Source organism: Chenopodium quinoa, unplaced genomic scaffold (assembly GCF_001683475.1).
Source record: "Chenopodium quinoa cultivar QQ74 unplaced genomic scaffold, ASM168347v1, whole genome shotgun sequence".
Lineage (NCBI taxonomy): Eukaryota > Viridiplantae > Streptophyta > Magnoliopsida > Caryophyllales > Amaranthaceae > Chenopodium > Chenopodium quinoa.
The window spans coordinates 116,643-131,028 of NW_018742306.1; the positions used below are offsets into that span (position 1 = coordinate 116,643).

The window sequence follows — 14,386 nt, forward strand, 5'->3', positions numbered from 1 at the left end:
GTGGACAACCTTAAAAAAATTAAGATATAAACCAAAATAACCCCTTGATTTTTCCTAGATAGTTAAGTTACTACATTAGTTACAAAACTCTTCATGTTCAAGCATCGCTGCCATATAATTTTAATAGTAACAAGCCGCATTTGTATGGGGCATCATTATAAAATTTTAAAAAAAAAAAAAACAAAACAAAACAAAACAAAACACTTGCGCATACACGCGTGCTGAAAAATGCTAGTTATAAATGAATATAATTACAAAATTGTACAAGCTATTGTCTAGTATCATAAGTTTTTAGACATTCAATCCTCCAACCTTTCCTTACTGCATAGCCTAGGCACAAAGATCGACAATCTCCAAAAGCCCGCCTCAAATAGCAGTATTAGTTAAGAAAACACCATTATCACCGGGCTATCAGAAAATATACAAGCAAAAATGAAAAAGAAAGAACGATGAATGGAGACACTATGATACATGATGGGAGATTGGGAGCTATACTGTGGTAAACCATATGGACTTTGTGTAAGACTGTCAAGAAAAATGGTGAAGCATATAAGTATGACCTGATAATTCTGTATGAGCTTCAGGGAAGGATACAAAATGCTGCATCTCTTAACCCCTCAAGAGAAAGCTATGTAATCCACGGTGGTATACCTCTGTGAGTCTATGCTTGTGATTTCTTGTCACTATCTGTTATTATCTGTTAAGAGTGCCATAAGATCAGCATCGTTTATTTTTAGATCCAAAGCCAGCTGCATTGCAGATTTGCCTATGTTGTCAACAGTTCTACCGCTAGCTCCCCTACAACAACAAAAATTTACTGCAAGTTGTAAGCACAATTCAAGGCAATTAAGAAAGGAGAACTAAAATAAAAAAAAAATCATCATTAACCCCCCTGCTACAGAATGGGATTTGTAAACTACTAAATGTGAGTCTCATGTTTTGATTTCACACAGCTCATTTAAACTCATAGCTCCACATACTCATTGAACTGTCAACGGTTAACCTAATATGCCAACTTGCTTAATCAACCTCCTCAAACCCTGAGTTTTCTAATTTCTCTTTTCACCTTCAACACCAAAACAAACCCAACAGCTTTCATATCCAGACATGTATTTAATACTTAAGTGGCTCGAACATTCAATTGCAATCCTCAAGCAATGATAGGAAAACATCTTTAAAATCTTGACATATCTATTCTGGAAAAAATTAGCAAGTCTTTCACATCCGAAGAGTTCAAGTAAGAGTCATCAATTAAGCAAATTTCACTATTTGCTGTTCTAAAATAGCCTTAACACCTTTCTATTGCATCAGATTGCCTATACAACCCTTGATCTTTGTAAGAATTTTTCACAACAGCAGTTGCCTTTATCTAATTGACTTTTGCTCTTTATTTTTCTCGCCTTGACACACAAGCTACATAAGACTCTGTATACACCTTATATTTTTCTTGAGATTGCTCAGCCATAACCACCATTCTCTCCAGGAGACCTTTTATAGACTCTCTAAAAAAGTTTGCCTGTTTCGCATAGTCTCACTCGCTCTTTGCAGAGTCAAAGAATCTTCTTAAACTATATTTCCCCTTGAACATAATGCCCTTAATCAGGTAGCTGGAAACTCACCTGAAAGAATTTTACAAATCTCACAAACATCATATAGTTCGTATAATTTGCACTTCACTACTCTTTGTGATGAAATGTTCTGTTTTCTAAAAACCTGTTAAATATTATCAAGTCATATGACACCACAAAGGCTATAGTAGTCTTTCCTTCTTATTCTTTTAATCTACCCTGCTCCCACTGTGAATGACTTCATATCCTGGCCTCCAAATATACTTTGTATCAGTCCTTTTTTTTCTTTTTCTTTTGTATCAGTCTTTTTTTCCCATTTCATCAAATGAAAGGAAAGCAAGCCATACACAATTCAACCTACCAACTATGACGAGGTTCTTCCAGCTGTTCTCTTTCAGTTCACTGTCTACTACTATCCCAAATTTATGCTTTATGGCTTCTGTCAGCCTATCTTGCTAGGTCCAACATATAAGGTTTACAGTTTCCTCAGCACAAGCAAATTTATATCCTTTCTGATAACCCTGTTAAATGTGATTACAGGCTTTCCACAAGTCTCAATGCTTGACTGTATAATACAAAGTTCTAGCGCGGGCAATTAGTAGCCACTCTGACATTGTCCAAAGTCTGGAGAATCTAGTTTAGGACAGATCTGGCTATTAAAGAAAGCTTAGTAACCTACACCTTCGCTTGAACTGGACTAGCTGGGCAGAAGTAAATAGAAGATTAAGGGAAGAAAATTGCTCTGACAGATTTCTAGAAACAGCAACAATTAAAAGATAAACTGAAGCATATGAGAGGCTTGGTTCTCTTCCATAAAACAAAATTAAACAAAAGGAAGCTCTCAATTATATTGATCATAAATTCTCTCTTTAACGTGATCTATTTATAACGATTGGAATTAGCAATTGATTTTCTATGACGAAGAGGATGAAAACCACTGGCCCCTTCTTAGGAAGAAATTCCCCCATGTCTGAGTTTAATACAATATAATTAATATTAGGTAGTTAATGCTGCAGCTCAAGCTAGATACTTCTTAAAGTATGAGTACAGAACTTAAACACCTTCAAAATACCAAGGTCCATGTCTAGAGGTTTTTTTTTGTCACGATCACATACTCTGTACTTAGAGTTTAGTCAGATGCACTATTTATAATACAGATAGGCAGTTTACGTTAATTTTAAGTTCATGTCTTTTCAAAAGCTCAATGGCTTCCTAAGGAAAAGATTGTTTGGAAAGAGTGAGAGAAGTGGGATGTCTTTGAAAGCAATAATGAAGGAAATATAAAAATCCATAGAGAAAAAAAAGATGGGATGCTCAAGACAAAGAATACCTCATGAGAATTACTTTTGCTATATCAGTTTTCCGTTCTGATATACAATGATGAAGTGGTGTTCGACCTCTTGAGTCTACAGCATTTACATTAGCACCATACTGCAGGAGCAGTTCGACCATGCCTACATCAGCAAATTGACAGGCAAGGTGAAGTAGAGAGCAACCATCAAGAGAATTGTCTCTAGAGGCATCTTTTCCCTTAATTAGTGAGCTCAGCGATCTTGAGGCAGTCCTGTCAACAGATTTTGCTCTACCTCTATCAGCATCATGAATAAGGGGAGTCTCATCCGACTTTCTCGCTCTAGGCATAATAAATGATTTGGCGGATGATGGTTGACGGTGCATGGCATTAACATCTGCTTCAGAGCATACAATAAGGTGATAAACTGCTTGCTTGTTATTGGCACGGACACTCTCCCACATCTGTTGCGGCACAGAGAATGCATTTTGATTTCCTTTGGCCTTGCGAACAAATACTTTTTCTTCATACTGCAGCAAAGGAAAGTCATCATCACCTTTTGGGGTTAAATCAAAGCTCTATTTATTTACAAGAGTTGTCATATCAATTCAGTGTATAATTATGCTGCTAAGCAAAAGAAGATAGGAAACTTTAGTCCTTCGAATCTAGAAATGTGGAAAGACACCTTTCAGTTCTCACACAAGAAATGTAAATGGAAAAGACAAATAGGAACATGAGATATTTTTCCAATAAAATTAAAAATTATCAGGCGTGGTCTAGCTAGTTAAGCATTAAATCATTCAGCACATAGTAAGATTCAACTGTACATGGTGGGGCCTGATGGGACAAAATATCAGGCTGGAAGTTTTTAAAATTCAATCTGTTAAGGAAAAAAAGTTGCAGGTCAAAGAGTTTTCAGGAAGAATAGTTTGGAAAAGTTGATACACAAACACATAATTGCAAAGACAATGTAAATTAATTTATTTTGCCAAAATTTATATCTGTGTTATTGTGTCTATGAAAGCTCTTGCCTCTGATATTTCTATGCTATGTGTTATGAGAGACAATGAGATATTACATATTCTAGTATGGGTGAGTAAAAATTAGATTCATTTGAATTTCAAACATTCAATTTCCAGCCATGAGCACATGAATACAAATCCTATATATTATTTTGTTTTTATCTTTGATTCAATTGTGGACAGCAGTCAAAGAGGTGATGATATCATATCACCAGTCTACGTCAATAAAATCCGGTTGTCAAAATAACAAACACCTAATAAAAAGTCAATACAATGGATCATATAAATGAAATATAATGAAACATAAGCCTGATACCTTTGCATGAATGAACAACTCTTTGACTGCAACAGGATCACTGGGTGTAGGCTTTTTCATGAACGCCGGTTTATGTTGCTCTGACTTTGGGAAACTGCAAATGTGAGCAATGATTTTAGCACAGCAGAAAAGATTTTTAAAATTACATATTATATCTTTATATGTTGTGAAAGCATACATCACTTACATTACCGGTCGTTCATCCGTTTGAGAATAGTTTCGAGAATGCAAAAATTCTTCCCAGACTGAATTTGCATAGACATTACCTAAGGCTTGAAACAAAGATATAACAGAAGGCTCCCACACTCTTACATCCAGTGTTAATGACCTTACCTGTAATCAGTAAAAGGCAACACCAATCAGCACAAAACAAAAGCTCGATAAAATTTAATCAAGAATCTGAGAGCAGCAGATGCATTTGACTGAGGAAGAAGTAAATAGAATAAGCAGCAATATGAATAAACCAGCTCAAGCGACAATGTATAGAAACTAAAACACATATTTTGAAGCGCCAATTCAAGAGACTGTTAATCAAGTAGTCATAGCCTCGTAGTGATGCAAAGAACTTTAAAGAAACGTATCTAATTTAGAAATCAAAAGTAGTTAGATAATGTTCTACTCGCTTATGATTAAGTTGATGGAGAGGAAGATAAATCTTCAGTCAATCATTGGAAATCTGATGCTACAATTACCAATTACTTTTCACTATGAAACTTTGAACTTAAATTCCAGTGCCACGCTTCACTGAAAGAAGCATTTAACATAATTTGTGTGACAAACCTTCGATATATGAACCCCAAGATTGCGATGGACACCAGAACATTCAATGCAAATGAGAATGCCAAGGTTTAAGGAAGCCCAGTCAGGTCCAGTAGCACCACAATCAGCACATTTTTCATTACCAGTCACCTTTCTTAAGAGATCAATAGGTTTTTCAATTCTCACACTATGTCGTTGCTGTTGAAAACTACGAGGTCCAAATGAATTTGAAGAACCTTCTTCAGTGGCTGATGGATCAGAAATAGAGGAACCTTCAGAGGAACCACTATCTGACATACTGACTGGATCCCTTTGATCTCCCCTCGATGAAAGTCGCTGGCAGTGCAGTAAAGTATGCTTTAGCAGAATGGTTTGGAAAAAAAAGAACGAAGAAAACTAAACTAAACAAGTCATATTTTATTTAAATGCTCGTCATTATAAAACAGTAGGAAATAAAAGAAACAAAATACATTACAGATATACCCCTTCAATGGCTTGTGAGGATAGCAATGAAGCAATTACTCCTCTTATCTTCTCAATCCACTCCATTTGATCTGTTGCATTCTCAGCCTACATATTCCAAGAAGTGGTATTCACATTAGGATTTAATTTTTAAACATTATGCTCAGCTAGTCAACTTAGAAATTCTATTCTATGGGCCTTGCAAATAAAAATGGAAAGTACCTGCAAGGTGTAAGTCTTCACGGGAGAGATGATCCTGAAGCAAAATCTCATATCTGACTGCTCAGCATCAAGCTTTATTGTTGATGTTAGCAGGTTGACAGTGTGACGAGCCACAGACTTTTCTTCACTACTGACAACATTATTGTGAGAAGAGGAGATCCATCGACCAAGTACTGAGCCAGGGTCAACAGAGCTATGAAGTGGACTAGAAAGCCTACTTGTTGCCATCTGAATTCAATGAAAAGCAAATAAGTGGAGGTTGAATATATCAACCTGATATGCGAGCTTTTATTTTTTTGAACTTACAGATGCCTTGCTCCGGGGCTTTCGATAATAATATAACATCCCTCGACTGTCGAGAACAAAATACCTTCGTTTCCAGTCAGCCCTCAAACTAGAAGAACGCTTAAATAGGTAACCTTGTCGAATGATTTGGACCTGTAAACAGAAACTAAAAGTAAATATATGAAAATAAGGAGCTACGAAGAACTGAAATTAATAGGCATTTGACATAGGCTCTGATTTTGAAAGCAAATTGTGAAACACCTTTCCATTTGCAGAAGACTGCATAACTTCTTCCACTGATTTGTTGGTGCTTTTGGTAAAAGGCTGCGGACAATCCACTCCAGAAAGATCATTAGACCCATTAACAGATTGTCTACTTTGTTCATCTATCTGCCTTTTGTACTCTTTCATCTTTTCATTGAGGGATGTGAGCTCGTTGCTGGAGTTTTGTTTTGACTGCTCAGCGTAGTCAAGAATCTGCAAGAGACATTTGGTAGTTATAAGTAATACTTTCTCATGGAGGGACTAAAAAACAAAGGTGACTTTTATCATTTGGTATATGAATATGATATGAATGAGAAAAACAACTAAAGCAGAATAGAAACAAGACCAACTGGAATTTAGTGGACTTGGAGAACAACTGTTTTTTTTTTGTTCCATCCCCATGCAGGAGGGTGAATCCAACATGGATACTTGAAGTGAAATAAATTTGTTCAACTAACATGATTGCACTACTTGAGCTTATTATATATTTTTATTTAAAAAACCACAAAGCTGAAAAGAAATGTCACTTAAAAAATTGCAATATTGCATTATTTGAGATCAGTCAATGCAAAAGAAAACATCAATAAAACACACTGACCATATTACAAACTAGAAACATAAAATCACAAGATACAATAAGACAAACCTGCTTCATAAATGGTTCCATCTGATGCAACAATTCATAACCCTGGAAAGCAAACAATTAAAATATAATCAAACCCCGCACACATCACAGATAGCAGATTACACTGATGGTGCCAACATATAATGTACCTGTTTAAAGTAATGGAGATGTGCATCCATTGATCGGCTAACAGATTCCAGAAACTCATAATGTTTTTTTGCTTCCACATTTGAAAGAGAAGTAACCTGCAGTTTGAATTTAGAGAATTCTACCTCATTAATTTAGATGCAGACAATCAATTATTACAAATATAGTTTCAGGGGAACTTCATACTGTGAAAGATCAAGAGGACAAAACAAACTCATACCAAATTGAAACGCGCTTGATCATATTGAGCTCTTGCAGTGTGAAGTTCCTGGAAGGTCTCTCTACCAAATTAGATTATGAGAAATAGTGATCATTGACAAAAAATAGTTATCATGCATCCATCAGAACAATTTTGGCAAAGGACTACATACCTCCTCTGTGCTGGCCACTGTATCCTTCCTGGCACTTTTCTTCAGCGACAAAAACTTCTCACGAGCCTACAAAAATGGTATAATATGGCAATTTAGTTTGAGTGTCACAAGAAGGGGAGGGTGGTTTCCAATACTTCTCTTGAATAGCATTATTTCACAAGAGGGGGAAGGTAAGGGAATCCCCCAACTCCCAAGCAAATGTAGTTGGTGGGGCTCAAAAGTTCCCCACCAACTCCACCAAGCTTGATTGATTATATTTAATACTTCCTCCGTTTCTATTTAATTGACGCGTTTGATTTAGACACATATATTAAGGAGATGAGGGAGTGTGAGAGAGAATGAAAAAGCAAGTGGGGTAGCTTCTAAATACAAGGTAAAAAAAGTTACCCCAAAAGGAAACGTGTCAACTAAAAAAAAAACTTCCTAAAAAGGAATACGTGTCAACTAAAAAGAAACGGAGGTAGTATATACTAAATAGGTTTAGGACGTATTTTAAATAAGAAAATTTTAGATTTTAACACCTCACAAAAACCCGAAAATTGTTTTTAACACCTCTAAAATAAATGTATTTTAACACCACACAAATTTCAAAAAATTGGGTATTACCACCATTTAACTGATTTCATTTAAAAATCCGTTAAGTGGGGCCATACAAACACGTGTCGCTTTATTATTGGCCAAAAAAAATAAAAAGAAAAATTTAAATAAAAAAAAAAAGTTAAAATAAAAAACCTAAAACTAACCCAGCCACCCCAGCCCCACCACAGCGCCACCACCACCGTCCCCTCAACCCGCCCCCTGTCGGCGTCCCAGCCCGGCGTTGGCGACCCCAACCCCACCCCTTCCCTTTCCCCATTTTCGTTTCCCGACCACCACCCCGAAACCACCCTAAACGGGTTTGAGGGTTTCGTTTGGGGTGGTAGGGAATCGATTAAGGGAGGGGGAAAGGAGAAGGAGGGCATTTCCGGGGGAGGAGAGGCGTTTTTCGGGGAGAGGGGCGTTTAGGGGCTTGGTTTCGAGGTGGTGGTCGGGAAACGAAAATGGGGAAAAGGAAGGGGGTGAGGTGCGTAGGTGGGGGTGGGGTCGCCGGCACCGGGCGATTCCCTGGGACACCGGACGCCTGCAGGGGGTGGGTTGAGGGATAGCAGTGGTGGGGCTGGGGTGGCTGTGGGGGTAGTTTTAGGTTTTTATTTTAATTTTTTCTTTTTTTTAAACAAATAAAATAGTGACACGTGTCAGTGTGTCACTGTGGACCACACTTAAAGGAATTTTTTTACTGAAACCATTAAGCGGTGGTAATACCTATTTTTTAGAAATTTGTGTGGTGTTAAAATAAATATTTTTTTTTGGAGGTGTTAAAAAAAAAATCGGGTTTTTGTGAGGTGTTAAAATCTAAAATAACCTTTAAATAATGATATTCTACATGTATTCTCCTTCAATAAGAATATTCTAAAAATGTTTTAATAATACCACACTTATAACGGCTGCTTACCCCATAAGCCATAGAAAAAAAAAAAAAAAAAAAAAAAAAAACACCCTTAAAGTTCACCTTAGCTAAATCGAATAATGAAATTTATGATACCATCAAAATGATGATGCGAACAGGAGAGTTACTCACATTAGAATCTTAAACATAAAAAAAAAAAAAAAAAAAAAAAAAAAAAAAAAAAAAAAAAAACAGGAAAAAAAAGATTGGCTTTTGCACAAGTGAATACATTCCAAGACATAAATTGCAATTCCATAATCAATGCTAAAGATCATTACGCAGCACTTTACAATTAAATCAATTGGAAGAACAGAGCATGCATTTAGAAAATTGAATGGCAATCAAAATGTGTAACAGCAATCCAGATTTTACATACTAACTTAGAGAAAACAGATTGTTCACCTGGTCATATGAAGCAGCAGCCTTATCAAACCGTTTTCGAGCTTCCTGTTTTAAAACACAATAGATCCTTATATAAGTATGTAAAGTCATATAAGCATGTTTAGCTTGATCATATCACATGCACTAATAACTCTAGGTGTGTCTTGTTTTAACACGATGAGCTTCATAAAAAGCATAGTAGATTCTGTGGAGGAATCCTATGACTCACAAGAACCACCTCAAGTTCATGATGGATTCTTCACGAACAGTAAGTATATCAGATGTGGAGCAAATCATTAAAAGCAGAATGAAATAAGATAAACTAGACTTTAGAAGTTGATTGTGGGTTCATTCTAAGCTTCCATTTTTCTTATTTTGGAAGAAATAAGTGGACAGAAATAAAAAAAGATAAGGTAGACACCATCAAGTACCTTGACATCATATAGGTCGACATTGACAAATTGTAGCAGCTTAACGTTTAGTAAGTTCTCCACCTAGTGTAGCCAAAAGATATAATCAGCACTCAAAAAGACAATAATACAATAAACAACACACCATAAGTTTTCTATACAGACATGGAAAAAACTCCCTTAATTCACAGGGAAACACCAAGTGTAGTCAATGACAGTTAGCATTTCACTCACTCCGTTATAAGTTAAACACAAACCATTTAGACGTTCAGCTAACAATTATCTCGGTCATTTCAAAGTTAATTTTTAATAGAATTGTACGTAAAAACGCGGGTTTTGTTATTTACTCACGCTTTAAGTGCTTTTTTTTCACAATTTGATAGCAAAGTCCCAGCGGGGAGAAACTACTCATTAATCAAACTCAAGTCATCAAAGCTCAAAAGATACAATAAGAGAAGAAAAATCAGACATTCAGAAACTTTTACCAACATCCCACACACTTGGACATGAACCACTTAATATGCTTTCTCTCCCACAAAAGACTAAGCAATAGTCTATCACTAGCAAACTCTAAGATATTGCCAACAAACAAATGGAATGAGCTCAAACCCTGTTTGTTCCCACACATCTTTACAGACTTGTAGATTCCATAACAATCTTTTAAAATCCAAACTCCCCTGCAAGCTTCATAAGACCGACTTGATGAGCACCCTTGTGCTTCCAGTCTTCCACATATTTCACGCCCCACACTTATGAGAATAACAATGTGGGACACATGGAATGCGATTTTTTCAATGGGGGCAAATTTTTTTTTCCCTGCAAGTCGTAACATTTTTCAATTGAGGCGATTTCATTTTTCCTGCAAGTCGTAACATTCTAGAACAATGCAAATCAGAACCACCAGTAACTTGTGGAGTGATAGCACATTGACCAAACTCAGAAGTTAAGTAACCAATCTCAGATGAATGTGGTAGTACCAACTACCAAGTCTACCAACAACACATCCATCCACTCACAGCTAAACTAAACTAGTAAACTTCTCTTTCAAACAATTTGTGATAGATATTATGATTACTTTTAGTAGTATATTTCTAAACTGAAATCTATGCACCACATTTATACAATTTAAAGATAAAAAATAATACATGCACCACTATTGATATTACCTATGTTCTTTTATGTGTCCCATTTAGTATATTCCATTCAAATAAAGAAACTTTGACAATGATGGATAAGAAATATCATATTCATGTGGGTTTTGTTATTCATCTCAAAGTATAGTTTCAAAATAATACCATGTAATCATTTATTATAGTAAGTAGTTGAAATAATAATGCTGCACAAATGTGTGCAATGAAAATTGTGCATAAGTGAACTGGGGAAATTAAAAAGAACAGAGATAGAATTATAAAATAGATTAGAATTGTGCAAGAGCCCTGCACTTCAATTTATGTAACCTAAGTTTTGCCATCTACAAAATAAAACACTCTTTTCAAATTACAAAGGAAGTACCTGTGATCTAAGAACTTCCTTGTACGTACCAATCTCTCTCAAGGCAATAGTAAATTTTGCCATGACTGGGCCTGTATTAGATGATTACACATGAAATATATATGATGAACCGAAAATATGGATTAGAAAAATCCTTAACAAAATAACTTTAAAAAACAATCTTCTAAAGAGAAGCATTATAATCTCCAAATAGGAGAAAATCAAAGATAAAATACCTCCAAATGAAACACCTAAAGGATCATTATTCCCTCCTGCAAATGTTTCCAGTGCGCTTGCAAAAGCAACATCTGCATCATAACCCTCTCCAAGCCCTTCCCTGGATTCATGTTGATAGCACAAGTTCAGAAAATTAGAAAGAAAAGGAGCTTAGGGCACAGCATGTTACAACCTTCATTGACGAATATGAGCTTGCTGACACAAATTCCTAAAAGTCACAAGATATAGCACTTGTTCAAGTCATCCTATATTTCCTTTACTGCTGTTGCATCAGCACACTAGCTTATTCAATAAAAAGGTCCGAGCTCCTTAAAAAGACTCCTTACATCTATACTCCTTTAAAATAAAGATGAAACCAAATATTGAGAAAACTAATTAATCCTCATGATAATAATCAACAGGAGTCCAAATACTCCAAAAAACATGTTGCAAGTAGTTATATACGAGTAGCATTCAGCCAATAAAACAACAGGCCTCCTGACAAATGTTTAATTAACTCATAAACTTCCTACCGCTAATCCTCACTTCTAATAGTTATCTGTTCTGAATAAAAAGTCAAAGACCCTCCATACATAAAGCCCAGCCCCTTCACTGGTCATTACAATAAATCAATCCGTAAGGAAGGAAAAAGGGGCGTTCAACAAGTCACAAATAGATAATCGATCACAAAAAAGTCTCTAAGCCATGGATGATTACAATAAACCAATTAAAATAGTAACATAAATAATTGCCAAACTTATGAAGGAAACAAGATAGTATATATAGAACTATATAAGCTACTAAAATACAACGAACACCTAGACCCCATTATAAAGGACACTTGAGGATTGAGAGCCTCATGTATTGCATTGATGAAGGTATTATACATTATATAAGAATTCAGCAAAAACAGCAGGAAAAAAAAATGTTGCTGCCTTACGTGTACTTGTGACATCCTTTGTAAAACTTTAAACTTCGATCCTTCAGCAATTCAGAGTTTTCTTCCAAGCATTGAAGCTGCATCACCAACCAAATAATATAGCTAAGTACTTTGTTCAGCTGGGAACTACTCAAGGCGAAATTCCCCATTACAAAAAAAACAAATAAAAATATTTTTAAGTAATTTTACAGTTCCAATTATACATATCCTATCAAAGAAAAAGCTGATTGATATATGGTTTTAATGCTTGGACCACCAACTCTTATAAGCTAATGGTAACATTTTGATCAATTTTGAAAGCTAATATAAGAAACTACCGATTATTTGTTTTTATTCATATTGTACACGAGCATCATTTAATCTCAGGTCTCGAGTATCAACCTGGGCTTTAACTTTTAACAAACAAATTAAGTTCATTGGCATTGTAAAGACCATGTAATCAAATTGGATGATACATAGACTAAAACAAATTATAACAACAGCTTTCATTGTCCTGCATTGTATTAACAAAATCCCTTGTAATTTTTTATACCTCATATACAATGATCAAAACCAAAAATACAGAAAAAAAAAATAATAAAATAATAATAATAATAACTAAAATAAAAATTAGAAAAAATCAAATAAAATGAAAATTATGTAAGAAATAATAACCTGAGTTCTAAACATGGGAGAATCATCCAGCTTTAAAAAGTCCAATTTTGAGCCTTCGCCCATTCTTTTCTGCAAAACAAAATATTATTAATTTCATACCAAAAAATTTACAACAAAAAATTTGAAAAAAAACCCACATAAATTTATATTATTCTGACAAAATTAAGGATAAAATTGAATACCCGAGGAGATAGACCGTAACAGAACATGCAATTTCCTTCAAACAAGTAATTCTCTTTCTTTTGCAATTTTTTGATACCAGATTTTTGATGAATTTATGAATAAAGTTTGAAAAAATCAAACCCAGAAAAGGCCTTCAAGAACAAATTTTTTATACTATAAAAAAAAAAAAAAAAAATTGATCACGTAAAGCAGGGAATTCCAAATTCCATAGAAAAAATAAAAATAAAAGAGAGAGAAAAAGTGGATATCTGGAAATATTTTCTAATTATAAACATTTTTTTGTTGTATTTCAGTTGAAAAGGAAAGTACTTAAATTAATTAAAACAGATAAGATAAAATAAAATGGAAGATTTGTGCATTTGTCATTGTTTTATTTTTGAGAGAGAAAAAAGGAGCGCGTTAAGAGGACGGCTTTTAAATTAAAATTCGTATAAATAAGATTTGGTGATGCCCAAAAAAAACATGGGAGGCATGTCTGTTTTTTTAACAATGTTTATATTGTTGTGTGTGTTTATGTCAATTGTCATCATTTTATGAGAATGACGTCTTTGGAAGAGGGTGAACTTAACGATTTTCTTCTCAATGGAAAAGCCGATGTTTGTTGTATATAGTTGTTTGTTTATATTATTATCATTTCATATATTTTTTAAGTTGTGTGTCGTTCAAATGTGTTGCGAATAAAAATTTTGATAGTAAGTCACAGTGGACAATATTATGATAGACAAGAAAGTTAAACTATTTTCAACAAAACTAACGATAGCATGAACTTATAGTTGTTAAGTTGCAAGTATTCATCAAAGTAGCGAATAGTTGTCCAGTATAGTTGGTTTAAGATTAGTTGTCATAATAGTTACTCCCTCCGTTCCATAATAATTAACACGCATTTATAATTTAATTATGATATTCACTTCTCTCACCCTCCATTGCCTCCATTATACTTTCTTGCTTCCATTAATTTACGATGGTCTCATCTCAATTGTCTCTCTCACCTTCGTATATGTCCTTTTCTTCATGTATTGCTTCAATTCATAACTCAATGGCATGCCATCTTCAAGCTTTATTCATACTCCATGTCTTCAAGTTTCAAATTTTTAGAATTTGTAGCCTTGCACTTTTGACACCTATAGGTACTTGTAGTACAAAAAGATAGAGTAACATATTTATGAAAATTGCTCAGAATTACTAAGATGGATTTTTGTGTTATTTACTAATTTTGTTTTAAGTGCCCATCAATTTGGCCAAATGATTATTATTCCGTAATTGTGAATGATCTTTTTGCCTACTAGCTGCGTA

At 34.7% G+C, this 14,386-nt stretch overlaps 1 protein-coding gene across 2 annotated transcripts; it reads right to left on the minus strand.

Moving 5' to 3' along the window:
• Positions 1 to 204: 204 nt before the first annotated feature.
• Positions 205 to 13,269, minus strand: LOC110686869 (ADP-ribosylation factor GTPase-activating protein AGD3-like). 2 transcript variants are annotated; one of them, XM_021863488.1, is made up of 21 exons: positions 13,093 to 13,269; positions 12,911 to 12,979; positions 12,257 to 12,333; positions 11,337 to 11,437; positions 11,122 to 11,192; positions 9,631 to 9,693; positions 9,221 to 9,265; positions 7,333 to 7,398; positions 7,182 to 7,229; positions 6,964 to 7,059; positions 6,836 to 6,877; positions 6,187 to 6,402; positions 5,947 to 6,078; positions 5,641 to 5,868; positions 5,440 to 5,526; positions 4,978 to 5,292; positions 4,385 to 4,530; positions 4,198 to 4,291; positions 2,899 to 3,389; positions 652 to 798; positions 205 to 525 (listed from the first exon to the last, which is right to left on the minus strand). In XM_021863488.1, exons 1-20 carry the CDS (start codon positions 13,117 to 13,119, stop codon positions 684 to 686), a joined length of 2,529 nt encoding a protein of 842 aa, XP_021719180.1. In that variant the 5' UTR covers positions 13,120 to 13,269; the 3' UTR covers positions 205 to 525; positions 652 to 683. The 2 variants fall into 2 exon arrangements, with proteins under 2 accessions (XP_021719180.1, XP_021719171.1); XM_021863479.1 differs by having other exon boundaries at positions 205 to 798.
• Positions 13,270 to 14,386: the final 1,117 nt, after the last annotated feature.

Bases quoted from the DNA above. Each gene is read 5' to 3' on its own strand.
- LOC110686869 (XM_021863488.1), bottom strand. From the start codon at position 13,119: ATGTTCTGTTACGGTCTATCTCCTCGG. The intron at 12,334-12,910 runs GTTATTATTTCT...TTGGTGATGCAG, and splicing joins CTCCCATGTTTAGAACTCAG to CTTCAATGCTTGGAAGAAAA. The intron at 4,531-4,977 runs GTTTGTCACACA...TACTGATTACAG, and splicing joins TTGGGGTTCATATATCGAAG to GTAAGGTCATTAACACTGGA.